General features: G+C 38.4%; 6 protein-coding genes and 1 long non-coding RNA gene across 15 annotated transcripts in view; 5 read left to right on the top strand and 2 right to left on the bottom strand.

Annotated features, from left to right (window-relative positions):
• Positions 1-25,009, top strand: part of LOC124329250 — a 409,843-nt gene that overhangs the window by 203,754 nt on the left and 181,080 nt on the right. The window lies entirely within an intron of this gene.
• Positions 645-1,922, top strand: LOC124329197. Its single transcript, XM_046788252.1, has 4 exons — positions 645-1,201; positions 1,345-1,436; positions 1,504-1,572; positions 1,640-1,922. Exons 1-4 carry the CDS (start codon positions 790-792, stop codon positions 1,712-1,714), a joined length of 648 nt encoding a protein of 215 aa, XP_046644208.1. The 5' UTR covers positions 645-789; the 3' UTR covers positions 1,715-1,922.
• On the top strand, positions 4,079-7,654 carry LOC124329043 (exocyst complex component 3-like). The gene is made up of 12 exons (XM_046787978.1): positions 4,079-4,208; positions 4,278-4,433; positions 4,552-4,700; positions 4,785-4,925; positions 5,237-5,384; positions 5,463-5,676; positions 5,741-6,141; positions 6,210-6,356; positions 6,436-6,591; positions 6,653-6,811; positions 6,875-7,021; positions 7,084-7,654. Exons 2-12 carry the CDS (start codon positions 4,344-4,346, stop codon positions 7,573-7,575), a joined length of 2,244 nt encoding a protein of 747 aa, XP_046643934.1. The 5' UTR covers positions 4,079-4,208; positions 4,278-4,343; the 3' UTR covers positions 7,576-7,654.
• On the top strand, positions 8,358-13,276 carry LOC124329096 (UDP-N-acetylhexosamine pyrophosphorylase-like). Of its 4 annotated transcripts, none has more exons than XM_046788084.1 (11): positions 8,358-8,475; positions 10,369-10,503; positions 10,575-10,735; positions 10,816-11,020; positions 11,098-11,273; positions 11,361-11,599; positions 11,688-11,815; positions 11,888-12,028; positions 12,096-12,284; positions 12,585-12,644; positions 12,785-13,276. In XM_046788084.1, the coding sequence occupies exons 2-11, from the start codon at positions 10,388-10,390 to the stop codon at positions 12,945-12,947; spliced, it is 1,578 nt and encodes a 525-aa protein (XP_046644040.1). In that variant the 5' UTR covers positions 8,358-8,475; positions 10,369-10,387; the 3' UTR covers positions 12,948-13,276. The 4 variants fall into 4 exon arrangements, with proteins under 4 accessions (XP_046644040.1, XP_046644041.1, XP_046644039.1 ...); XM_046788085.1 differs by lacking the exon at positions 8,358-8,475 and adding an exon at positions 9,911-9,975; XM_046788083.1 differs by lacking the exon at positions 8,358-8,475 and adding an exon at positions 9,942-10,101.
• Positions 13,376-18,165, bottom strand: LOC124329013 (TATA element modulatory factor-like). 6 transcript variants are annotated; one of them, XM_046787916.1, is made up of 19 exons: positions 18,037-18,165; positions 17,776-17,945; positions 17,563-17,697; positions 17,384-17,502; positions 17,085-17,301; positions 16,734-17,005; positions 16,255-16,661; positions 16,105-16,195; positions 15,709-16,037; positions 15,559-15,643; positions 15,362-15,476; positions 15,105-15,297; positions 14,837-14,981; positions 14,568-14,768; positions 14,376-14,499; positions 14,137-14,315; positions 13,918-13,995; positions 13,810-13,838; positions 13,376-13,737 (listed from the first exon to the last, which is right to left on the bottom strand). In XM_046787916.1, the coding sequence occupies exons 2-18, from the start codon at positions 17,903-17,905 to the stop codon at positions 13,815-13,817; spliced, it is 2,844 nt and encodes a 947-aa protein (XP_046643872.1). In that variant the 5' UTR covers positions 17,906-17,945; positions 18,037-18,165; the 3' UTR covers positions 13,376-13,737; positions 13,810-13,814. The 6 variants fall into 6 exon arrangements, 5 of the variants coding, with proteins under 5 accessions (XP_046643872.1, XP_046643871.1, XP_046643875.1 ...); XM_046787915.1 differs by having other exon boundaries at positions 13,376-13,838; XM_046787919.1 differs by having other exon boundaries at positions 13,376-13,838; positions 14,571-14,768.
• LOC124329208 (60S ribosomal protein L18-like) lies at positions 18,355-19,327 on the top strand. The gene is made up of 4 exons (XM_046788267.1): positions 18,355-18,445; positions 18,582-18,668; positions 18,728-18,934; positions 18,995-19,327. The coding sequence occupies exons 1-4, from the start codon at positions 18,443-18,445 to the stop codon at positions 19,262-19,264; spliced, it is 567 nt and encodes a 188-aa protein (XP_046644223.1). The 5' UTR covers positions 18,355-18,442; the 3' UTR covers positions 19,265-19,327.
• LOC124329069 (forkhead box protein K2-like) lies at positions 19,710-22,802 on the bottom strand. Its single transcript, XM_046788031.1, has 8 exons — positions 22,484-22,802; positions 22,026-22,314; positions 21,816-21,958; positions 21,261-21,751; positions 21,009-21,190; positions 20,848-20,948; positions 20,609-20,782; positions 19,710-20,321 (listed from the first exon to the last, which is right to left on the bottom strand). Exons 1-8 carry the CDS (start codon positions 22,593-22,595, stop codon positions 20,038-20,040), a joined length of 1,776 nt encoding a protein of 591 aa, XP_046643987.1. The 5' UTR covers positions 22,596-22,802; the 3' UTR covers positions 19,710-20,037.

The following is a 25,009-nucleotide window of genomic DNA, read 5'->3' as shown; positions in this document are numbered from 1 at the left end:
ATATTCTTTTCTTCCTAAAGATGCCTTTCCTTCAACTGGTGTTATTCAGATGCATATGTGACCATTATTTTCCAAATATAAAGTGATATATAATCATGGAAGCAGTCCAAACGCGTATTGGTTAAATACACGGTTTTGCCAAGTAAAAATATCACGCAGAATCCACCTAGTTATTATACGTTCATCTCGAAACTCTACGCTTTTACAAATGTATACATGAAACTTAACAAATTGATTAAACAAATAGTAGGTGAAATTAAACGCAATGATTAATATCCAAATAACAATTCGATGCAATAATTAAAAAACTGTTTCAAGGGAAATGAAAGGCTTCCATGCCGCAATTGAATTGCCGACATTGAGAGTCCAAATGATAATGTGCACCTTGCAAAACCAGTTGGCACAATTTTGGCTTTCACCTCCTTTCATGCAGCTGTTGGATACTTGGGAGGCTTTTCAGTTTCTTTACAGTATATTATGAGTGATGGTGTGATGAAGCTGACAGAGTCTAATCTGCATGGATTATGGAGACTGCGCGTAGGATCGGGATATGGACGAGAGGAGAGCCTTTCTTTATGTCTTGCTGCTTCCTCTCCAGCAGCATCTATAATCCTATAAAAGAGACAGCCATAGAAAGACAAGGAATCACTCTCTGGCTGCTCGCACCGGGACTGCAACAGTTTTATAGCTCCGTATTTTCAAAGGTGTCAAAATCATTTGAGTTGTCGCATCAGCAGCATCACTTATCAAACCAAAGGCGGAAACCATCATCTCACAGCATCAGGAGCGATGGATTGGAAAGTTTTCGTACTAGTGGCTATTCTGCCTTCCGCCCTGAGCCTGCCTATGGAATTGTGTTGTCAGAGCAGCAGCAGCAGCAGTATTGCTTCTTCTTCTTTGAATGTCAAACTCGACTCATCGATACCTGTTTCAGATTCGGAAATGCTGGAGCCGTTCATTAGCCCATCGATTAGCAGCAGTTCGAAAACGCCGGATCCGTTGCTGATGCTGATGCCACAGCAGCACCAAGAGTCGCCATCGTGTTGCGGCAACGATAACGATCTGCCGACAGAAAAGAAACAAGTCAAGAGAACACGAATGAAAATTCGTGGCACCACCAGTAGCGGATTACGTCGAACCAAACGCTTCCCTATTCATCTCGATCCACTCTATCAGTATCGTTACCTCGCCAGATCGGGCCGTAAGTCTTATATCATGTCTTTCGTAATTTATTTTGTGTTGTCGACCGAACCGAGTTGATGGTATGCACAGATTATCTGGTATACTCAGACAGTTTAAGTTTTATGAATGATTTGTCGTTGATTGCATCCGCATTGTTTGTAGAATGCCCAACGGCGAAGGACGGCCAACCAGAATTTTATTGTCCCACGCCAGACCGAAATGGCAATTGGCGTTGCATCGACGACTTCCAACTAGTAGGACGCTTTGATTCATTATAGTTTTCTTCGAATGAATAATACTCATGTGCACTTTCGATTGTAGTGTGACGGTGTGCGTCACTGCCCGAATGGCGAGGACGAACTTCCGGTCTCTTGCCTCTTTTATCGTGTGGTAAGTTACTTGGATTGCTCGCATTACGTTTGGCACAGAAAATTTAATTTGTCTTTTCGTTTTTCAGGTTGAAACTCATCTTTTGAGCGTAAGCCAACGGCTTAACAGCGACGAAAACCGACAGCGAGGTGTCCCTCGCTAAAGTGTCCATCCTAGCCGAATTCTTATATGGTCTCATTATAACAAGCCGCTGCCATTCGTTGTTCTGATTAGTTCCACGTTTCTATGGTAATTCCCGACCATACGTCTATAAGAATTACAGTGCTAGTGTGAAGGCGCCTTATAAGACGCTGGAAATTCCACGAAACGGGACTGGATATGGACACCATTGTGTTAATTCCGAAAGTTCTGTGCGCAGAGAAATCATCAAATTATTTCATATCATCCTTTCTTGAAAAGAGAATGAATAAATGTCAAATAGAGTTCTCAAATTAAACCTTGCATCGCATTTTTTATTGACACTCTAAATTACGCAACGCTTAGTAAATAAAAACTTAGTTAAAATGCCAAAGGTGATGAACAAATATATAGGTCACACCTCGACAAAGATTATTCATTAAAGTTAATTGATTTCTGTGAATTGTTAATAAGCCAGATAGATATCTAAAATATTCATCCATGCAAGAGAAGTAAGAGAAAAGTTGCGGTCCCAGGAATCCGCAGGAATCGCACGAAAAGACCTTGAAGGATCTGGGGAATTTATTCGAAACATTCGAGTTCTAAGGAAACTCATCCCCAAAACAAATGAAATGCTGAAATGGCTGCTCAGGGTATAAAACATGAATAAAAACAACCCTTGATAGTTGATGAAAATACAATGGATGTAGATATTATGGATGATGGTTAGAGCGGGATTACAAGCGATGCTTATTCGTTGCGGTCTCATCTCACGGTCGGATCTCTTCTCCCGGAGAGCGGCATTGGTCAGAGCGACATGTTATTGCTACGGCAACTCTTAAGCGACTACGCATAGACGACAACTATGTTGTATTGTACGGTAGATTTCGAAGGCAGATGGCAGAATAGATTCAGCAGATGAGAGGTATATATAAGTATAGATGCACGAGCTGCGCGGTCATCGTGTAATGCATGCAGAACCGGGGGCATGTATGTACGGGGGCCGAGCATCAAAGCTGTTCTCTTTCAGTTTGGCTGGCTGTCTCTTCAAATCGAGTGTCAATCTGTTTGGATCGGACGCAATCTGTCAGTCCAGACAAATTTGACCTTTTCGCTATTGCCATTAAACATGACCATCGATTTCTGCTTTGTGCCACAAGTATTATCTAGCCCAAGTAGAATGCTACAATGAAACATTTGCCATCAATTTAAAAGTATAACAAATAAATAAAGACTCCAGTTTGGGTTTATCGTAGTTGGTTATACATGGCGGTTGAACATCCGATGCAATGCTGAACGAATGAATTTACGAGCAGTGAAAAGAACAATACCGCTATTATGCCATAATAACGCCTACGGACAATATGCTAATTAACATTTGATGGAAAGAACAAAGTTTCGTCCTAATTTGCGTAAGATACTCGACGAATTAATGCAGCGCCTACGATCCTACGTGAAACAACAACAGTTTTTGTTCAAGAAATCGAGCATCAGATGTTTCTACAACGAAACAATCGCCTAAAAGTCCCGTGGGTTGCCATCTTTATAAACGATGCGTTAGTTTACATAATCCCGTTTTGTTTTCGCTCTATTTTTCAGATAATGAGACGATCCTTTTTTTTTTAAAGTATCTCCTATGTATTTTTATTTACTCGATGTATTATTAATGAACATCTTTGACGAAACTATCAACTTACCACTCTACATTTTAACAGGCGTGCTGTGTTGCATTATCATTTCCGCAAAACTAATTGGTAATTGGCTCAATGCTATTATACCTTTACATTAGGCAGTTTGTTAGGCTCACTTGTTGTTTTACGCACAAACTATAGGATAAAACATAGTTGGACAACGTGCTGTGTTATAATAAGATAAATATTTGAAGTTGGGCATTGTCAAAAATCGTGAGCACTGTAACGGGATGAATACCGGATGTGTAATTAACGTATAAAATCGATTTTCGAAAAAAAATAAAAAAATAAAATGTAGAGTAGGCTACCTTCCCAATCGATCCTTTCGCGTTTCCCCCTTACTTTTACGGCGCTACGCCAGCCTAATTAATGGATTAACCTTTAGTTACTTAAGAAAACAGTCGGCCTACTCGTTGTTATCAAGTGTCACACCCTCCACAAAAAAAAACACCGTGGCTTTTCCCATACTAAGAAAAACTAATTTATAAGATCCTATAAGATATAGGTCATAGGGGGAGAAACCGAAAAACGCGAAAGAGATTAATTAATTTTTAGGTGGGTGCTGTATTCTGTTAAGATGATTTTAAAGATATTGCGTAATAAATAGGAGAAAAATTAATTAAAATAAACCAGCAAGAGCGAGAAGAAATATTGGAATATCGATTGTAAGCCCTAAAATCGATCTCTAATGAACGCCCAGTCGGCACAGTGACGAAAAACTGGTAAACTGCCAGAGTGACAAATCATGGAATAACAAATAATAATAAACTATTTATCGTAAATATACGAAGGTGTTAATTCTAGCAACCACAAGGAGCGGAGAATCAGGTAATAATTGAAGAATCACTAAAATAACCCAAATAGAATAACAATTGTGGCAATTGAATGTTAAACTAGGTTGTGAACAAAACACAAGTTGTTTGTTGTTTTCTTGGTAGTTGCTAGGTTTGTGAAAATAGAGAAATGAATATTGAAGTTCTTCAAGAAGAGGCAATGCTCTCTGCTTCTGTTTCATTGTCATCCATGTTGCAGCGCCCTGATCAGCTTGAAAAGGTAAAAGCTAATTTTTTGGATTGTTTCGGTAAGAAACCTTAAAATGTAAACAACATAATGATATGTAAAAACCTGATGTTATGTTTATTTGTTTTGTTTTTGTTTTTATTAAATTTAGGTGGAGCAGTACAAACAACGAGTAACTAGGAAAAAAACTTCAGTTGAAGCAATGCTAAAAACAGCTGTGCAAAGTCAACTTGATGGTGTGATAAGTGGGCTGCAACAATTGCAATCAGCATTGGTTGATATTAATGACATTCGTCATAGGTATCAAAGCACCTTTAAAAATGTTCACAGATGACTTCTAGACTACTACAATTATTATATATTGTGTTATGTTGGCATTTAAAGGTTACATGAAATTGAAGAGTGTGTCACAACAATTCCCACACTATGTGAAAGTGTAAAAAATGTAAGGCAAGAACATGTTGTCTATTCTCAATATGCTGTTGCCATGGAAAATTTGAAACATATTTTCACTGTTCCAGAAAGGTAACTTTTACATAGTTATTTTTAAATTTTAAATTACTGCTTTTCTTTCAATTGAACTACTCTAACTAATTTTCAATGGAAAAATTAAAAGGCATAGTTTATAATCTGGGATACATTTTATTCACTAGCTGCAAAGTTATTGACTAGCTGTCGTTATTGGCTAATTAGTAACTAAACAAAAATATGATGCTAAATTCATTTAGAATTACCAGCTTAAATATAAGCAAATTGGAATGTTGTTATTTCATTATCAATATTCGGCATTATCATTATCATTAACATTATCATTAATAATTCGGCTGTTGTTCTAGTGTCGATAAAACTCGCCAGTGGATATCCGAAGGAAAACTTCTTCATGCGCATCAAAGTCTTACGGATCTAGAGAACTCGCGTGATGACTTGCTCTACGAACTCCACAGGTTACCTAATCATTCTTTGCAAGATAAGCAAATGCTTAAGGTCTGAACATATTTTCTATTTTTATTCGCACGATGTGAATATGTAATACTCATTCAAAGAATTGTCTCAATCCGACAGGCGTATTTTTCTGGAGTGCAACAGTTGTCAGAACAGTTGGGAAAGCAGCTGTGGTTACTTTTGGGTAGATCTTTGAACACAGTTCGAAAGGAACCGCAAGTGATTGTTACAGCAGTTCGAATTATTGAGCGGGAAGAACGTGCAGATGCTTATGCGGTGCAGCGTCAAAAGCAAAGTGGATTCTTGCCACCGGATAGACCAAAAAGATGGAAAGGTGATTTTGAAATTGTTAGTGCACTTTAAACACATTTAATCTGTCTTATTATATCAACTTTTAGCAAGAGCACTGGAAGTTCTATACGACGCGGTCGTTGAAAGAATAGAGGGCAATCAATTCGAAGAGAGAGCTGACAATAAAATGTGGCTAGTGCGTCACCTTGAGGTGACTCGTTTGCTGATTATCGAAGATCTTCGTGTGGTGAAAACTCTGTGCGCCCCTTGCTTTCCTCCTCATTGGGATATCGTCAATCAGTTTTACCAGAAATATCACACGAGCATCAGCAAACACCTCGAAGAAGTGATTGCAGCTGGCCTGGTTGGCAATGAATTTGTTACACTGTTGTCATGGGTGCTTCAGACATATCCAGGTCCAGAGCTCCTCCGACACCAGGATGTCAACATCGACCCTACTTCGTTAGGGCCAATTTTGAGCGATTCTACCATAGAAAAGCTTTTCCAGGTAGCTCCAGAAATTCGACATAATCTGCTCCTTTATACCTTACTGATGACATTTGTACATTTATTTAGGAATATATAAGTAATATGGCCTCAAACTACAACGACTGGATGCAAAAGACTGTTGATGCAGAGGCCAGGGATTGGAGACGACCCATCGTTCCGGAATCGGACGGCGATGGTCATTATCACACCGAGTCGATCGTTATCATTTTCCAAGTATAATTATTCTCAGTTTCTTTTTGGCGAATCGTGATGTAAAACGATTATTTATTTTTCGTTTGAATTCATTGTTTAGATGGTGGAGCAAAATCTAAGTGTGTCGCGTACAATAAGCAACGAATTGATGATGCGGGCATTGATTTTGGGACTGGAACAAATCACGCAGTATGGGGAAATGTACCGAGAAGCGATAAATCTTTTCAAAAACAAACACTTTGAAGATAGAAGCCAAGTATTTGCGTCGCAATACAGTTAAATTTAGTGAATTACTAATTGGTTCTCTCTCTTTCAAGGTGCCTTATTTTACACACTACATGATTGCAATTATTAACAACTGCCTGCACGCGATGGAACTTTCTCAGCAAATGAGATCTCGGAATGGGAATAAGGGTGATCAAAGTGGCACTTCATCATTTTTCAACAAATTCGAAATTCTTAGCCAAACTTACGATGTAAGGCCTACAACCTATTACTAGTTTAAAGAGGACCCAAACTAATGGTGATTTGAAAATCAGAGCCTTAGGAATGAGGCAGCTGGATTTTTACTAGATGAGGCTTTCCTAGATCTTGAACCACACTTTCAGGATCTGTTGACTCGCAAATGGGTCCTTTCGACCGTTCCCGTTGATACCATTTGCGCAACTTTGGAGGACTACTTTCAGGTGAGAGTTATTTCCTTCGTGTCATTTGAAACACCACCGAGCTAATGTATTATGTATTTCAGGATTACATGCACTTGAGGCCACGCAATTTTGAATACGTCATCCGGCAAGCTGAAATATGCATCACTCGAAAATACATAACGTCCATTTTTCAGAAGAAGCTGTCGTTGAAAGACGAACGAAGAGAAGTAGCGGACAAAATCATCCAGGAAGCTGGGCAAATCGAAGCTCTTTTAGCTCCAGCATCTCTCAGTCGTGCTTTTTCGTCGGATGCTCCAAAGGTCACCGAAGATGCGGCAAAGGCGATATCTGCTTTGGCCGAAGTCATCAAATGTGATTCAGAAATTATAACTCTGGAGCTCATAAACTTCATCAAAAAATACCCCGATGTCAGTCAAGATCAGCTCACGTGTCTACTGAGTCTTAGAGGAGATTTTGGAAGAATTGAAGCCCGCCAAAGAGTGGCGGACTTGTTGTCCAGCGGCTCCAAAGACGAGAGTGCTAGATCGACGATTTTTTCTTTGATTACTGTTCCAAGTTCCATTTTCTCATGAACACTCTTTCTTTATCTACGCATGTTATCCGATTTAATAAAAATGCTACAGCATTCAATAATGTTTGTTACACCAACGACGATATTGCATTTTCAACGTGTCACAGTTGAATGCGCGTATATTCCGGGAGTTCCCAACTTCAATTACGGTTCCTTAAGTATCGTAACGGCAAGTAACCATGTGTGCGTCACCGAAATAACGTTAAATTTAGTTTTGGCTTTTGGTTTATAGTCAACAATCGATATGCGTTCTTCCTTACCAAAAGGGAAGCCCAGTAATTTCTCAAAGTATAGCCGTGTTGGGATTACATTTCAAGTAATCTAAACCGAATTTTATACCGTTCATCTCTTGTAATGTTTCACATCTTAACGAGGTATTGTATGTGGCCTAGGTGGCTTATTGGCTTCATTGCTTCACAAGGATTGTAAAATTTCCGTTATCCGAAAGTGGATGAATCGAATTGTAGATAAAAATGAACGGTGGTTGGTGGTTTTTTAGTCAAATGTGTGTACGTGTATAGAAATAGGGCAACTTCTCGACATTTTCATAATATTTAGACCGCATTGAATTTCAATTCTAAGCGATTTTCTCCCCCAACAGTGAAAAGGAAACTCAACTTTACTTTTATGCTGCCTTTTACTTCGCTTGGAGCTGGTTTGCTTTTGGGCTGAGTTTGAATTGAAGTTAAATGAATCACCAGTAGATGGCCTAGAAGCCCGCTATGGCAAAAAAAAAATGAAAAATAAACAGCTGTTTGCACTAGTAGCTGACTAGCTGTTAGTCTGTTACCTTTTTCCTTACGAAAAACCTATGCCGAAACATTACGTTTTGACGTTAAGGTGAACAGCGTTTGCAACATGGCTTCAGTTTGAATACTTGGTAGTAACTAGTGCACGGAAGGTGAGTAATAATATTTTCTCGTGGTTTCTATTGCCTTGCCAAAACCGTTTGTCTATTTAGAGTTTTGTGCATCATACCCGTTACTCAAGTCCTTTCAAATTAATGGTTCGGTGTTTAGTTTAAACTTACTTACAGTGTGAGGTGTACTGACACGTCATTTGAAAATTAAAATACTAATCTACCTACATGTGTCACCACTCATCAGAAGCAAAAGTGACATGTTTATCTTGGGCGTCGTTGGGACCGTTTTTTTGTAGATTACGACTACTAGCAATTAAATTGAGTCGGTTACTAGAGATAAGTTCTATTAGGTGTTTATCGTTAGTGTATAAATATCGGGGATTTTTTAAAATGTCAAACATTCTAAAGAGGCGGTAAAATTGTAGCAATCACAGAAAGAGCACGGTTGCAAGAAAGCGTATATACATTCCACATGTGTCTAAAATTTGATGCCAACAAAAGGAAATGATTCAAATGACTAATCTCAGGGCTTTCATCAAATCAAATTATTTCAAGCTGAACATCTTTAATATGCATAATGCCATTTCTTAGGATACTACATTATTGTGGGTAGTCCTATGAGTGATTCCAATAAATGGAATTGATAGTGAATGTTTAGATTGTTTTAGGCACCGAGGTCACCTAGCTTAATTACGATCGTCCTACATATTTTTGTTATCAATCTCTAGACGTCGACATTTTTCCTTGCCACTTTTATCTTCGCAACGTACATATTTGTATATATCTTTACAAAATAGGGAATTAAATCGAGCTTAACTTAAAACAGTAATAATTCTTCATTGTTTTATTGTCGTGTTTCTGGGGTTGTATCATTGAATGAGAACAGGTTTATGAGGTTTTGCGTGTAAAGTGGAAGTTCCGATGGGCATCCTACTATCCTAGTGAAAGTCAAATCCAACGTGCGCACCTATTACGGAATGATTTTGAAAGCATATGACCTTAAGCACTGCGATGCAGTAATGCTCGTAACTCTAAGGCTATCCAGATAGAATGCACATTCTCCTTGAAAGATAACATATTCAACTGATATCCCGAATGCCTTTTTTTAAATCGTAAATGTCACGTTTCTAATGATAGATTTGTTATTTATGAAATTATTGCTAGTGGCTCGTAGTTAAATACCGCTGACGTTAGGAATTTTGGTGGATCACGAAGTTGAGAAAGTTTACAATCACAAAAAAGAATTGGGTGACTGAAGCGTAATATTTAATGCGCTTTTAAAAATCTCACGAAACTTCCGGATCACCTTGATACCCCAAAAACTTTAAGGAAAACACGAATTCGAAGTATCTCTGTTGTTTGGGCGTGCCGCTAATGATCCAAGGCCCTTACAACCGTACACTTTCTCTTGGTGTTTCTTTTTTTTTTCTTTTTGCATATGAGAATGTCTAGCGGGTGTATACAACGGTGATAGTCGTTATAAATTATTGAGGGTCTATGTTGCCAGAGCCAGTTGATAACCGGCAGCAGAGACGATAGGTTGTTGTTTTGTTCATCTCTCTTCGTAATCTTTGTCAGTCGTTGTGTATTGTAACCTTGTTTTTGCGACTGTCGGAGCGGCAGACCCTTTCCTGTTTTGCAGCTCCTGTCCTTTCACTGAAATCGGTACACAAGAAAGTTATCTGGCTAGTAGTTGTTTCTTTCTAGCTAAGTATGCCAAGTGAAAGGCAAAAAAAGAACCATTGCCAGAGAGGTTCTCAGTAATTATGTTTTAAAAATTAGATTTGAGTGACTTTCTTATGTTCCATTGTTTTCACTATAATTTTGGGTTACTTTAAGGCAAAGAGCAGCTAACTCCGAGAATCTTTCTAATGAACTGTTATGGGAGTTGTTTTTCCATCCAATAATCTTTGATGGTTTCATTCCTTCTAGTGAAGAAAATTTGAAAAAAATGGATGTTACCCAACTGGAACAGAAATTGAAAGAACATGGACAAGAACATCTTCTCCAGTTTTGGCCGAGTTTGTCTGAAGAGGAGCGAAGCCGATTGCTCCATGAACTCAACGAGTAAGTTTAGCATTTCTTCGTATTATAAAGACATTTGTTGCGGTGCTTAACTAAATTTAAATATTGTTTAGCATCAACATGCCGGAGGTCATTGAATTCTTTCGCCACACGATAGCATCGGCAAACGACGAGGAAGAAAAACTGGACGAACATTTGCAGCCGATTCCACCTGAATTGCACGGTGCAATTACCCGGACCAGCCCCGAACTGTTAAGGCATTACGAACACCTTGGTGACTGACTTAAAAAAAACTCGTTAATTATAGTCGGAAGTGCATGATTTGTTATTGAGTTGATATTTTTTTGGGTACAGCCATGGAACAGATTGGCCAAGGTCGCGTTGCTGCTCTGCTCCTAGCCGGTGGACAGGGGACACGTTTAGGTGTCGATTACCCAAAAGGGATGTTCAATGTCGGCTGTCCTTCCGGGAAAACGCTCTATCAGTTGCAAGCGGAAAGATTGGTACGACTCCAGCAATTAACGGAAGAAAGGACTGGGCTAAAAGGAGCCATCCCTTGGTAATTGCAAATTGATTTTGAATCCAGAAGAACCTCTACAATCTACAAATAATATCATTTGAATTGATTGGCGACAGGTACATCATGACAAGTGAACACACGAAAGAGCCGACGCAGGAATTTTTCCGCCGCCACGATTTTTTCGGACTCAAGGAGGAAAACCTGGTGGTTTTCGAACAGGGAATGCTGCCTTGCTTCTCTCTGGATGGCAAAATCATATTGGAAACCAAGTCGCACGTCGCCAAAGCCCCTGGTCGGTGTCACTTCAATCGCGTCACAAATCGTACGTTATCTGAGAGCAAACAAATAAAGTGAATGCGTTCTTTCTTTGTGTGATAAGATGGTAACGGAGGGCTATACAGAGCCTTGCGTGATCGCCGAATCCTCGATGACATGGAGAGGCGACAAATCCAATACATCCATGTTTACTGTGTCGACAACATTTTGGTCAAGATGGCCGATCCACATTTCATGGGATTCTGTTTGAGCAAAGGCGCCGATTGTGCTGCTAAAGTGGTGGAGAAAGCATTTCCTACTGAGGCCGTGGGGGTTGTATGCAAAGTCCATGGACATTATCAAGTAAAACAATTTTTGTTTGTCCCATTTGATTTGTTTTTCAGATTCAACTTTCTAATATTTTACTTTTTGATTATCTTTTGGCGTGTAGGTGGTAGAGTACAGTGAAATCACATTGCCGACGGCCCAGAAGCGAAACGCTGATGGAAGACTTACATTCAGTGCTGGAAATATTTGCAATCATTTCTTCACGACGCAGTTCCTTCGCAAAGTGATCAGGTCGGTTTCCAAACTTTTCCATCAATTTATCTTTTGAAAAGTTATTTTCAAAAATGATGTTATCCTTTCAAGTGGTCAAGAAGGAATGTTGCAACATCACATTGCCAAAAAGAAGATTTCACACGTCGACTCGACCGGCAAAATTTGCAAACCAGACAAACCCAACGGAATCAAAATGGAAAAATTCGTTTTCGACGTCTTCCAATTCGCAAAGTAAGTTGCCCATGTTGGTGGTGTTGTTTCAAAAAATCACACTTGTGTAATTTACCGATAATTTTAGGAATTTCGTCGTTTGGGAGGTATTACGCGAGGATGAGTTTAGTCCTCTCAAGAACGGCGATCAGAGTGGCGACAAGGACACACCGACCACGGCCCGCTTAGCCCTATACTCGCTCCATCAACGCCAAGTTTTAGCCGCCGGTGGCGTTTTCGTCGATGACGAAGGCATTCGATTGCCGCTGATTCCCAGGTACGATTTTTGATGACAAACTAAAGCATGAATAGATAATAGATTTGACTTAGAAAAGCAGTATCAAACTGCCATTAGTTTCAAAGTAGATTGAAGTTCAATGTCGGTGTTTCCTGTCTAGACTGTCTAGCATGAAATCTAGTTTGGCTGTTTATATAGTCATTTGCATAGCTCTTCTTTATGTTTGACCCTTGATTGCGTTGCTAGTTAGCATGCTTTAATCACCAAGTTGTCCTTTCTTATCAAATGCGTATGCGTTTATTATTTTTCGGCTTGAATTGTTCGCATGCTACAAAACAGCGCACCCACTGTCGCAGGCCCCGAAGCGATCTCGAAAAATGAGACGAACAACAATGAAATGTAAGTGTTTAGCTCGATTATTTTTTGTTTTTAAATAATAACCTGCTCGCTTCCCTGTACAGAAACAGTAGGTCTTCAGTTTTTTTTTTTTAATTAAAGATATCGAATAGAGGTAATTAATTGGAAATGATTTTTATTAGCCAAAAGACATGTTCGAGACGGGAAGAACCTCTGATTTGCGAGATATCACCGCTGGTCTCGTATGCTGGAGAGGGGTTGGAGGAGTTGGTTAAGGGCAAGAAATTCCGGCCGCCGCTGCTCCTATCCAGTCCGTCTGAATCCAACGGCGTTATTGGAAATTGATTTCGTTGAATAGAATCGGATTCAACTTGCGTCCATGAACGTCATGCTTGACACCACAGATTTCCTCCTTGATTGCAATCAAGTTTCATTTACTGCACAGAACTAACCAATTGACTTACTTCAACAAGATTCGCCTTAGCAACCAGACGGGGACCAATCCATTATTTCATAATCGGTTTTCACAAATTTAGCAAGTTCTTCGTTAAAAACAAAAAAAGGCAAAAGCACTTTACACATCGTACACTCCCTGTCGATTTCGGTTTTACTTGTATGGATGTCATAAAGAAAGCATGAAAAAAAATTATATAATTAAAAAATCGAAAAACCTACCGAGTATTTTTTAAATTTTATTTTACTATTTTTGCCTTTGAAGAATGAACAATTTTCTGACGAAATTATTTTTACAAGATAACAATAGATTTTCTGTATGGAATGATTACTTGAAATATATTTGTAGAACATAAATACACATGGAAAACAATTTGATATTAAAACACGACGAAAGATATTCCCCCGGTTGTACAATAGTATAATAGAAATGAAAAGGAATGCGTATAAAAATAATATGATACATTACAGCCCTTACTCATTATAGCCTTTTCCTAGCAGCACATTATTTTTTATTTGATGAATAACGTATAAAAGAGCTGAATCCAATACTTGGAAAATAATTTGATACTGTAACCGTTCATCTAAAAATGTAATGATAATTAACTGTTTGGTTAGTAAATAGATTCCCATCGAATTCCTATTTTTATTAGTCTTTTCTTTCGCAAGGTGATTCCCGACACTGCCGTTGTGAATAGACAAAGGTAAAATTAGCCAACCAAATCCTTCGCCACATTTGGGAGTTCCCAAATACCTTTTTCATGTTTTCATCAAATGATCAATCTGCATTCACATGCAATTTTATAAACATATCCATAAATAAATGACACCAATATAGTCATAAGGTCATAAAAAATACTACCTGGGCTTTGTACATTTCCTTGACATCAACCAAATCCAGTCGCAGTTCTTCGTTTTCTTCTATTTTTTCTCCGTACATCTAACGAAAAAAATTTTATCATTAGCAGTTCATTAAATAGTTGACGGTGAAATTTTGCGTTTTCATTAAACTGATTGCACTTGCTACAGAATATGGAATTTGTTTGACTCCTTGCAATCTCAGACAGTAATAATCTGTTACCTGTAATAAGGCATTGTATTTTGTTTTCAGGTCTTCGTACTCCTGAAGAAGTGTTTCTAATCGATCCAAACGATGACTTAGCTCTTGGTTAGTATTAATCATTTCGGTTAATTCTTTAGCAAGCGAATCACGGGATCTCTCCTGGTTTTGTAATTCTTGCTGCAATTGGGTTACTTCTCCTACATCCAATAGATAAAATTTGAGACAATGCATTAAAGGCATTTAACAAATTACCCTACCATCACGTGTTTTTAACTGGGCCTGCAAACTTTCAAAAACAGCTGTGTAAGAGCCTGCTCGCATAGCGTCGTACAGCGTTGATTTCGGTACGGGGGTTACGAGACCGCCATCGAATACCTCATCCTTAAAAAATACATCTTTAGAAAAAAAAGCTTTGTTTAAACATTATAGGAATAAAAGAAAAACGTTACTACTGTGTTCCACGGATTGCTGGAATGAGACTCAGTAAATGAGCCAGATAATGATAGCTTTCCTAAACTAGGAGTGGGGCTGCTGGTTCTAGACACTATGTCAGTTGTTGAAGCTACTTTTCTCCCAATGCTTCCAGAGATGGACATGTCAGGAACGGTCGGGAATACCTGAAATTCCAGTTCTTTATCTTGCAATCGATTCTTTTGTCACATAAAGGATCGTTATAAGAACACCGCAAACGTCAATAAACATATTGCTCAGTATTTACCGTAAAATTCGATGTTTTCTTTCTTTCCTCTTCTAGCGCAATGCATTGCTTTTCATAATTACTCTCCAGTATTTCAATTTTACTTCGTAATGAAGTAACTTCTTCGATAAGTTGGCTCTTTACCAGTTCTAAACTGAAGTTATCTCTTCATAACGAAAAAGAAAGGCGGAAAAGAGGAAGTAATAAGATAATCTGACGATATTTGGCAGCAATAAAACAAGAAGAACCACTAAACATGAATTTTCGTCATCGAAAATAAACCACTTACTTTTTTCTTGCTTGCTCCAAATTTTGACTGTGGCATTTTTCCTGTTCCAACTGGATACGCAGATTGTGGTTTTCTTGCTCTGCTGTTTTACATTTTTCTAGCGCTTCGTCAACTTGAGCTTGCATCGCAAGATACAGATTTTTATCGACAGTCTCTTTTTGATTGGCTGACAGCAATTTGCTTTCAAGAACAGCTAAGCATTAAAGAAGTTAATTTCGTGAAAAATGAAACTGCCAACAAAACAGAAACGGTCTAACCTAGCTTCTCGTTGTACATCTTTTCGGATCTTTCTTCGGACAACCTTTGTGAGGTTAGTGCATGCTGCAGCGTATCAATCTGACGTATCAAAGGCTTAGTCGCAGTGGTTAATGCCTTATCACAGAAAATAAAACAATGTTAACAAAATAAAATGTCATCATTCTTAATCAATATCGAGCTGTAATAAAAATTGTACCTGAGATAGTTCATCGCTACGAGATTCGGCTTCATGCAGCCTATGCATTAATCGCGAAACTTCGCTTTGTATCCGTTCTCGTTCTCTGAAAAATCAAATTTACAAATGATGACGCATTGAAATCAAAATTAAATGAGTTGTATACATTACCTTGAGCGATCACTGTCGACTTCGGCAAGTGACTGGGTCAGTTCTTGGCAACGCATTGTGAGCGCTTGTCTTTCTTCCTCAAACAAACGGCTGGATGTTTCATACTCTAACTGAAGGCGTTGACGCAAAGCTACTTCAGCGCTGAGATTGCGCTCAGTTTCCGCAGAATCGCGAATGGCAGCAGTGGCTCTTTCTTCGAGAAGTTTTTGTTCTACCTCAAAGAAAGCAGCTCGAAGAGTTTCCACTTCCGCAAGCTTTTCACGCATCATGACTTTATTGGCCAAAAGCTCTTTTTCTAATTGGCTATTAACCATCGCAGATTGTCGAACCTGCACAATTAAAACGTGTTTAGTGCCCCAACATTTCATTCTCTAAAATGTATGCACTTCAGCTTACAGCTTCGATTTGGTTCCTCTCGAGTTCTTCTTTCGCGGACAAACACTTGTTCAAACGATCTACTTCACTTTTGAGTTCTTCATTTTGATCTCTAAATGACGGGGGAAAAATGAACTTGTATTTTTACACGCAATTTGTTTAAATATTTACTTGAATTGTTTGCAACGGACTTCCTCCTCTTTTTCTTGCACTCGCAATTTCTTTATTATGTTTGATAATTGAAGATGTTGCTTGGATAGCTTTTCGCCTTCAAATCTTAGTTGTTCAATAGTTTCGTTTTTTTCTCGAAGTTCCTCTGTTAAACTGCCGTAAGATTCTTGGTTCTGTTGAATCTGTTCAAGTTTCTTGACTAGTGATTCACGCTCAGCCAATACCTGCTGATATCGTTTTTCAATCGAAGATAATCTTATGGCAAACTCGTCCGATTGCCGACGAATGGTTTCACCCAAAGCCGTTCGCTCCTTCTCGTCATGGGCCAACTGTGATTTAGCACGTTCTACTTCTTCCGATAATGCGTAACATTTCCTGGTATATTCCAATAATTGGTTATCTCGGGCCTTTTGGTTAAAAAAATCAAGGGGATCATATAAAGACTGACAAAAATAGATATGTATATAACATTGAAATACTTCAAGTATTTGATTCAGTTGAATGATTTGGCATTCTGTTTTGAGCGGGTCCGAATCTTGTCCAGTGGAAGTTGCGCTATCGTCACTAGAAGCTTCGGATGGCTTCCGACTATGAGTCTTTGACTCGCTTCTTGAACGGACGGGAGCTACGAGTTGTCTTATACCCGCTTGAGGACTTGCGATTATTTCGATATCCGACGAAGTGGTGGTCTCGATCTCGTCACCTGAGGCAGACGCCGAGGTCTCAGTCTTGATCGAATCCTTCATTGCTTCTGAAGATGTTGTTTTATAATTATTGCAACTTTCTTACTTTAATCAGATCTAAGAAGTCTAGAAAAGACACCAGCGTACCCGACAGCATTGTTGAAACTTCATCTCTGTTTTGTGTGCGATGGTGGTTGGTTGTTTCTTCTCTGACATCACTTTTGGTATCACTTTTCCAATCCATATCAGCCAAATCATTTTCAGGACTGATGACGGTAATGGAGCTGGAAACTGACATAGAGCTATGATAACTTTCATTTACATTCGTTTCTTCTATAGAATCAGTCAGAACCACATGATCCAGCTAAACAACATGAAAATATAACAAAATACAATCAAATACTTCTTATTCCTGAACAAATTTATCATCTATTTATTTTCCTTACCTCATTGGGATTGCTTTTTTTTTCAAGGTCTCCTGCAGGAATGGATGTTTCAGTATGGGTGCTTAAATCTTTAGCTGTTGTTTGAAGTACATTTGAAACTGGGGCCTGAAAAACTGCTGCTATTAAACAAAATTACTTATTATCAAGAATGAATGATTTGAAAAACACATGTTTAGTACTTTTTTGCTGATCTCTTTCAGACTTTGAGTCTGGTTCACTCACTACGACATCCTCTGAGCTTGTTCTGGTTTCATCAGGTGGATCATTTTCCTCTTTCACCAAGTTGAAGGATTCAAAGAAGTGTCCAATAATTTCTTGAATGACAAATCATGCAACAGAACTTGTTATTAAATACATTCATCTATCATAGTAGGCAACTGAGATACATATACCATTTTCAATTGGTTTATTTCCAACAGCATCTGGATCTCTAATGTCAAGTGCTTTGTCTATGGTTTTTTGGGCTTCTTTTAGTGCATTTTTAGCCAAATTTGCAATGCTACTGGTATTGAGCCAGCTCATTTTCGATGTAGAAGGTAGCCACGTCAGCAATAGCTTTCAGCTTTTAAGCGACAAGCAAATATCCGAAAATTCCAAAAGTAATATCTCTCATAAGAATCTAATACAGAAAGCCCTATTTTTTAAATACTTGCCTCATAAACTATAATTGGGCCGTCATTAACACAAATCCAAAAAAACAAAACAATCAAAAGTTGTAATTTCTAGCAGACAAGTTTCAGAAAGCTATTGCTTTTTGTATTGCATAACATGGTTGCTCAAAGCATTTATCTACCCTACTTTCGATCAAGTACAATTTTCCAAAAAATAATTAGCATCGTCATCTATATGACTCTAATTTTCTAAAGAATTAATACAGATACTATGTCATCTTATAACTGGTTTTAAAAGCAATTTAAAATCTAATCTGAAGGCAACGTGTGAAAGTACGCTCTACAGGAACGATATGGCAATGTTGAAGTTATCCATTTCTGAGACCGAGAAGTCCCATCAGAGTCTTTTCGCTTTGCCTTTGGTCAGTCCCCAAGTGGTAGAGAAACAATGGTAAAGACTAGCTCGTTTTCATCTAAAATTATCTTTTACATCCTGTATCTCTCAAATACTTTTTAGTAACGTGCTGATTTGGAGTGATTGTTGGATGTTTTTACTAATCGATGTATTGTAATACCTCTTTTTTCAGGGTATTGACATCAACCATAAGTACGACCGTAAAGTCGTCCGACGTGAACCGAGGTCTGAAGATGTCTATCTTCGACTTTTGGTGAAGGTAAGAATCATTGAAATTTTGTGTCATTGGACTATTTTGTAAAATCGTTTTGTTTACAGTTGTACAGGTTTTTGGCTCGTCGTACCAAGGCCAAGTTCAATCGCATTATTTTGAAGCGATTGTTTATGTCAAGGATCAACCGTCCACCCCTGTCGGTGTCTCGCTTGTCAAGACACATGAAGAAAGCCGGAAGAGAAGGCAAGATTGCTGTTGTCGTCGGAACTTTGACAGACGATCCTAGGATCTTCAAAATCCCCAAGCTCACGGTAACTTTTTTTAAAAATTCATTTTGCAATATCGTGTCTTATGGTACATTCCTTCTTCAGGTGTGTGCTCTGCGTGCAACAGAGAGAGCTCGAGCTCGCATCTTGAAAGCTGGTGGTCATGTTTTGACTTTCGATCAGTTGGCCCTGCGTGCACCAACAGGCAAAAATACTATTCTTATCCAAGGGCGGCGCAAAGCTAGGGAAGCTAACAAACACTTCGGACCTGCTCCTGGTGTTCCTGGATCACACACTAAACCATTGGTTCGCTCTAAGGGACGGAAATTTGAACGTGCTCGTGGTCGTAGGTCATCTTGTGGTTACAAAAAGTAAATTTCTTCTTTCGAGAAGTTTTTGTATTGGTTATCAAAAGATTAATACAATGCTTGTAACCAACTTCCTCTAATTGGGTATGCATAAATTTGAACATCAATGTTGTATTCAATGATGTATGAACACTTACATGCCACTTGTTTTAAGTGGGAATATGAGACGTGTTACAGAACAGGCGATCGTAGTGTTCGAGTACATCATTTTAACAGTTTAGGGGTAAGAAAATGTAACTTCCAGGTGAAATAGTTCAAATAACTGGCAAACAAGACAACTTTCATGAAAATCGGATCAAGACTACAAATAGAAAGTTGGAACTGCATACAATGGACACTTGAAGTCTGGTAGCACACGAACAAATTGATTGCCACCTGAAATCTTGACACAGCACGAACCTTGCAAGCAGTGTCCTTTTACATTTCATTCCTAACTGTTTGGTGATACGAGATAAATATATCGCAAGTATATTAAGGGGAAGTTCAGGCGAAACGAGTAGACTACACTGCTTTAAATTGACGATTACAAAGACACAAGTCCTTTATATCGGAGCTGAACTTTTTATAGTTTACTACGATGAAGAATCAAGGAAAAATGAAGTGAAGTATTGTTCAGCACTTCAAGAAAAAAAAATGATGCGAATAGCAAGAAAGTTACATTGTCTTTCTCAGTCATGATGCATCAATTAATTGAATTACGGGAAATGTCGCCAACAGTTCACTTCTGTTTAAACCTTTTCGTTACATCATATTGACGTATGATACAAAAGGCTCGTTGGTCTACTTTTCGCTTTCTTCTTCCGTATCAAGTTTAATTTTCTTCTCGTTGCCATCAAAACAAGGTCCAGTATTACCGAGCCCAGCATTCACCGGTGCCGGACTTGACGATGCAGGAGGGTAGGTTCGTTTAATACTACTGGGCTGCAGGCTGGCTAACGACTCGTTACCACCGTTGGAATTGCTGGCACTTACAAATGACGAATATGTGGTAACAAAGGGCACGATGACTGAGGCCTGTGTTCCGCCCAGGTAATTGTTTTCTGATCCGCCATTAGCCGTCGGTCCTGTGTAAAACAATGTACAAGGTTAGTTTGTCTACTCACAAACTGAGTAAATAAATTTAAAAAAAAACTAGACATGAAGTATAAAATAAGTAGGTTTTGTCTGAAAACACAAAACAACTTTGGAAATAAGTACTAAATTTTATTGAAGAAAAAGACAACATTCTGAAATGCAATATTGTTGCTTGTCATGTTGCCAATGTGAAACTACAGTTAGAATTCGGATACTTATGAAACACGCTATGAAAGACTAGCGATAATGAAGTCTATTTAATTTATTGCACCCCTACCGTGCGCTAGTTGAGTAGGCTGCAGCACTACCACGTGAGTTGGATGGTTCGATTGTACAACTACGCCACTTCCTTGATGCAGAGAAAAGGGTGAAGATGGTCGACTACTACTCTTGATTTCTAGGTGCTGCGCCACACCCTGGCTATTCACAACATCACCGTATGGCTCGGACACTGTCGTTCAAAAAATTAAATAACTTGTTTGTTCAACGTGAAAAGGTGACACAATTTTAATGTACTTGGTCCGGGAGATCCCTCTCGAGACAGACAATCAGGTGTGGCCAGGCCAGAAACAGACATGTTCGGCATCCCGCCATGTGTAGGAGAAGCTGGTGCGCTTCTGTTAAGAATAAATTTTACAAAATTTGTTCACAGTTGTTATGATATAACTCTTCATTACCTTGCGTAGGGTGTTCTAAAACAAGGTACTCCTCGTTGCCTTCGACGACGGAAGGCTTGTTCAACCAACTTTGATTCACTAGTAGGGTCTATTCTCCAAAAAGAACCTTTGCCTGGTTCTTCTTGACTACGGGGCACTTTCAAAAAGTAACGATTCAGCGACAGATTGTGGCGGATGGAATTCTATCAGTAAAAGTACAGACAACATTTAGAAATTTAACAATAAGTAAAACGTAAGAATGTTAATCCCTACCTGCCATCCTTTGTCAGCAGTACGATAATAGGGATAGTTCTTCGTGATATACGAATAAATTCCACTCAGCGTCAGTTGCTTGTCGGGAGCCGTGCAAATAGCTTGCACAATTAGCTGAGCATAAGAGTAAGGAGGTTTGCTATCATCTTTTGTATCATTTCCGCCTTCGGCTCCAGGGCTGTGATCTTGTGTTAGGTCTTGACCTGAACCTGTACTGTAACCGGCAGCTGATCCATGGCCGTGTGATGAGGAAGGATTTAACTCGTGATGGAAGTGAGAAAACCCGCCAAAATGGCTACGTCCTAATCCATGACTTCCTTCGCGGGGGCTAACCGGGCATGAATTGGCAGCACTTATAGTTCCTGTTGGTGATGGAAGAGGACTGGAGGCTTCTGCCTCTTCCTCTCCTATGGGTATATTGATCCTTAATGGAGCTAAATGAGGCTGCTGTTGAGTTGAAGGTGCCCTTCTCTTCAATGGAGATGGAGGAGCTAACAAAATTATACAAATTTAAGAACATGTACAGTTATCAATATTTAGTAGATTCATGTTTACCAAGTTGTGTTGTAGGTGCTGACACAGCTGACAAGTTCATGTTAGATGCAGTTTGATTACCAAGATTAGGTGGTGGTCCTGATTCATCAACAAGGGATTGAAACATCAATCTTATGTTTGTGCTAGGGAAACGAAACACACACCTAAAAAACAAAAAAATGCATCACCTTTATTACTACAAAACATTTACCTAATAACATCAAGACTTACATTTTGGGAAGCTGCAGAGGAGCAGCGCCTTTTCTTTGGAACACACCATCAACAAATACACCATTTTTCCCATTACAAATCATGTAAAAGAACGGGTGTTCAAAGTAAACTTCCAAATGGCGTCTTGATATGAATGATGAGTGACCCATGTTAACATCTACTTGTCCTCTAGATGAATTCCGACCAATCACTAATCGTTTTTGCCGAACTAAAAATTCAAACTCTCTGCCTTCAATCCTAGCAATCACCACTGGGCCTCGTGCTTCACCTCCATGGTTCCAATGATGAGCTGTTTGAAAATATTTAATAAACAATTAGAAAAAACATAGAATAGTTCGTAATTTAAAATGCTGCTAGCAGTTGAGATGCTTGAGAAGTTTGTTTACAAATGTTGCAGCTTGAATGAACAAACAGAAGAAATGTTCAAAAAGTATAATTATAAGATTTCAATAATTTACCTGCACCAGGACTTGTTGGGGCCGTTTTAAGGGACAATAAAGCATACGCTTCACTTTCTCTATCTCTATCTCTTTCAGTGATGTGGGACGCAACGTGGTCATGAGACGCCATCACCGAGATCTTGTGTGTACGCGTGTGTACAAAAATACACGCGTCACAAACAACTTAAGCGACCACCAATACAGTAATACTATGTATTGCTTCTTGTGTTAAGCAGCGACGAGAAAAACAAGGGCTCCCAGGAAAATAAGCTGTGACCTAAAATGTCGACTAATAATAAGAGAATTGTTTGACAAAACGCACGGAAGTGCAAGTACGTAAGAAAAACAAAGCCACGATATAACAGAAGAAAGTATGCAAGACCTTTAGCGGTATCACTACAAAGTGGGGACAAAAGAGCGCTGATCCGCTAGAGGAGCAGCGATCGATATATTTTTGCCGTACCAAACGTAAACAAAGTAAGTATATCACTAGTCTACTAGAGTACTAGGAGTAGGAGAAGTGATTGTAAATTTGCAATGATTGTAATAATTAATTTTTGAGTCTATTGATTTAGCAAACTCTACTCTTAATTACAAATTTAACCAATCCATGGTAAGTAGCTTTGCTATAAATATATTTTTGAGTCCCAACATTGCAAAATGCCACTGTAACAAAACATTACAAAATGCAAATGCCATTGAAATTATTAATAGGATAATACCAGTGGTAACGAAGCTGGTACTTTCGAAAACATTTAAAACAACTGATCTAAAATCTCCCGCAAAGTAATGTTCCTCTAAATTCATACCCTGCATTCCTTTATTATTTATTATTTGTAGATCCTCGTACATATACAAATTATGTTATTAAACGATGTATACATGTGTTTTTATACCTTCGATAGTTTAAAATTTATATATTATTAAATTTATGTTTATTATTTTTGCCGTCGTAGTACTTTTTTTCTTGCCGTAGACGATTTTTAACGGTCTTCAAAACCGGAAGAAAGTTGCTTATTTTCACCCAACAGATGGCTTTTTTTGAACCGCGCGGTCTTCAGAATCCCAAAGTTGAATCTGTTGGCCCCAAAGATGTCGTGATTCAACGGTCGAAACTCGCACCAATAATGGAATCACGATGTACCAGGCAAAGTGGCCGACCCCACTAGAGCTGATAATAAAGTGTCAAAAGAAAAATAAACAAAAAATGGGTTTACCCCCAAAATTCGTTAAAAGTCTTTTTCATTTGGCTTTATTGACATTCAAGTTTTAAAAAGGTTTATAGGCTAAAACTCACGAAAAAGATTATTTTCCGTCTTACGTATATAAAAAAAATTTACTTAATAATTTCAATCTCCTTCAAATGATTCTATTTACAGCTATAATCGTGATTTCAAAATAACAGGGTACTTAAATTTTGTGTAATAATATGTTTATTTAATATTAAATAAAACTTGTTTGTAAATAGACGACAAAAGGATGCTGAGTTGCCTTCTCGATTAGCGACAACATGCCTGAAATTATCACAGCCCTAAACTAATCTGACCCTAAATTCAACAGCCCACACTAAAATAACGTGTTCTTTCACTTTGTATTATTTAATAGAAAATGAATCTCCATAAGAGGGCTGTGATAATTTCAGGCAGATTGTTCCTAATCGAGAAGGCAACTCAGCATCCTTTCGTCGTCTATAATGCTATGTTTGTATTTTTTAATTGACCAGTATAGTAAAAAAAAAGGGAGCAGCTTCGACGACGGGTGGGGTATTTCGAGGAAAAAATTCCCCGGTAACTTTGGTTATGATTCTCGTCTTCAGCAGATGGCTCTACATTATTTTATTTGTTTTTTTGGCGCGCTAAAAAAATTTCAATAGATAAAGAAGTTGAGCCTTGACCGTCCCATCTCTGATGGGGATATCATCTCAGCACCTCTCAGCGGTGTTTTATTTTTTTAACCTTCTGTGTTTTTTTTTTTTTTTTTTAATTATTACTTTACCCTGATTAGATGTTAGAAAACCAAACACCTTATTTTCCGTCTTGTTTTCTGTATGCGTGCACACATGTATATTTCATTTTATGACCCAAGGGCAGGACTATTGAGTGCTATTAGTGTACAGCTTGTTACAGAGTTATAGAGTGTACCTAGAAATCTTTCACTCCTGATGAAGCGGGCAGCGGCTGTTGCGCTTTGGTACAATACGGCTAGGGTGCCAACCGTGACGCACGACACCGTCCTTCAGGGTTCAGGTTCAGAAAAATTCTCAATTGTGACCGTTTTTTAAATATTTTCTTGTCGTCATCAGGTCAATAATTACAAAACTAGAGAACGTTTTATAAACCGGAAGTAAGGAATTAATCTATTGGGGAAATGAATCAGATTTTCATAATCATGAAAAATAAGCCTTGTTTCTTAACCAATGAAGTGTCAGATATCATGAAAATAATAAAATGTACTTGAAAAATCTTAGGCTGAAGCTGTTATCGGAAGTAATCCATGTGGAAAGCACTATACAAAAACAAAATACACTCGATTCTACTTCGTACT

The sequence above is a fragment of the Daphnia pulicaria genome, chromosome 3 (genome assembly GCF_021234035.1).
Source record: "Daphnia pulicaria isolate SC F1-1A chromosome 3, SC_F0-13Bv2, whole genome shotgun sequence".
NCBI lineage: Eukaryota > Metazoa > Arthropoda > Branchiopoda > Diplostraca > Daphniidae > Daphnia > Daphnia pulicaria.
This window is presented reverse-complemented; position numbering and strand designations above follow the sequence as displayed.

Excerpts from the sequence above, each read along its gene's own strand:
- LOC124329096 (XM_046788084.1), top strand. The coding sequence starts at position 10,388 with ATGGATGTTACCCAACTGGAACAGAAATTGAAAGAACATGGACAAGAA. Across the intron at positions 10,736-10,815 it reads AAGGCATTACGAACACCTTG|CCATGGAACAGATTGGCCAA; the intron begins GTGACTGACTTA and ends TTTTGGGTACAG. Across the intron at positions 11,816-11,887 it reads TTCCTTCGCAAAGTGATCAG|TGGTCAAGAAGGAATGTTGC; the intron begins GTCGGTTTCCAA and ends TATCCTTTCAAG.
- LOC124329197 (XM_046788252.1), top strand. The coding sequence starts at position 790 with ATGGATTGGAAAGTTTTCGTACTAGTGGCTATTCTGCCTTCCGCCCTG. Across the intron at positions 1,202-1,344 it reads TTACCTCGCCAGATCGGGCC|AATGCCCAACGGCGAAGGAC; the intron begins GTAAGTCTTATA and ends CATTGTTTGTAG. Across the intron at positions 1,437-1,503 it reads GCATCGACGACTTCCAACTA|TGTGACGGTGTGCGTCACTG; the intron begins GTAGGACGCTTT and ends TTTCGATTGTAG.
- LOC124329013 (XM_046787915.1), bottom strand. The coding sequence starts at position 17,905 with ATGAGCTGGCTCAATACCAGTAGCATTGCAAATTTGGCTAAAAATGCA. Across the intron at positions 14,982-15,104 it reads TTGGAGCAAGCAAGAAAAAA|AGATAACTTCAGTTTAGAAC; the intron begins GTAAGTGGTTTA and ends TTCGTTATGAAG. Across the intron at positions 13,839-13,917 it reads AGGAAATGTACAAAGCCCAG|ATTGATCATTTGATGAAAAC; the intron begins GTAGTATTTTTT and ends ATGTGAATGCAG.
- LOC124329043 (XM_046787978.1), top strand. The coding sequence starts at position 4,344 with ATGAATATTGAAGTTCTTCAAGAAGAGGCAATGCTCTCTGCTTCTGTT. Across the intron at positions 5,677-5,740 it reads TAGACCAAAAAGATGGAAAG|CAAGAGCACTGGAAGTTCTA; the intron begins GTGATTTTGAAA and ends ATCAACTTTTAG. Across the intron at positions 6,357-6,435 it reads CGATCGTTATCATTTTCCAA|ATGGTGGAGCAAAATCTAAG; the intron begins GTATAATTATTC and ends TTCATTGTTTAG.
- LOC124329208 (XM_046788267.1), top strand. Across the intron at positions 18,669-18,727 it reads ATCTTCGACTTTTGGTGAAG|TTGTACAGGTTTTTGGCTCG; the intron begins GTAAGAATCATT and ends TTTTGTTTACAG. Across the intron at positions 18,935-18,994 it reads TCAAAATCCCCAAGCTCACG|GTGTGTGCTCTGCGTGCAAC; the intron begins GTAACTTTTTTT and ends TTCCTTCTTCAG.
- LOC124329069 (XM_046788031.1), bottom strand. The coding sequence starts at position 22,595 with ATGGCGTCTCATGACCACGTTGCGTCCCACATCACTGAAAGAGATAGA. Across the intron at positions 22,315-22,483 it reads CCCAACAAGTCCTGGTGCAG|CTCATCATTGGAACCATGGA; the intron begins GTAAATTATTGA and ends ATTTTCAAACAG. Across the intron at positions 20,949-21,008 it reads TTTAGAACACCCTACGCAAG|AAGCGCACCAGCTTCTCCTA; the intron begins GTAATGAAGAGT and ends TATTCTTAACAG.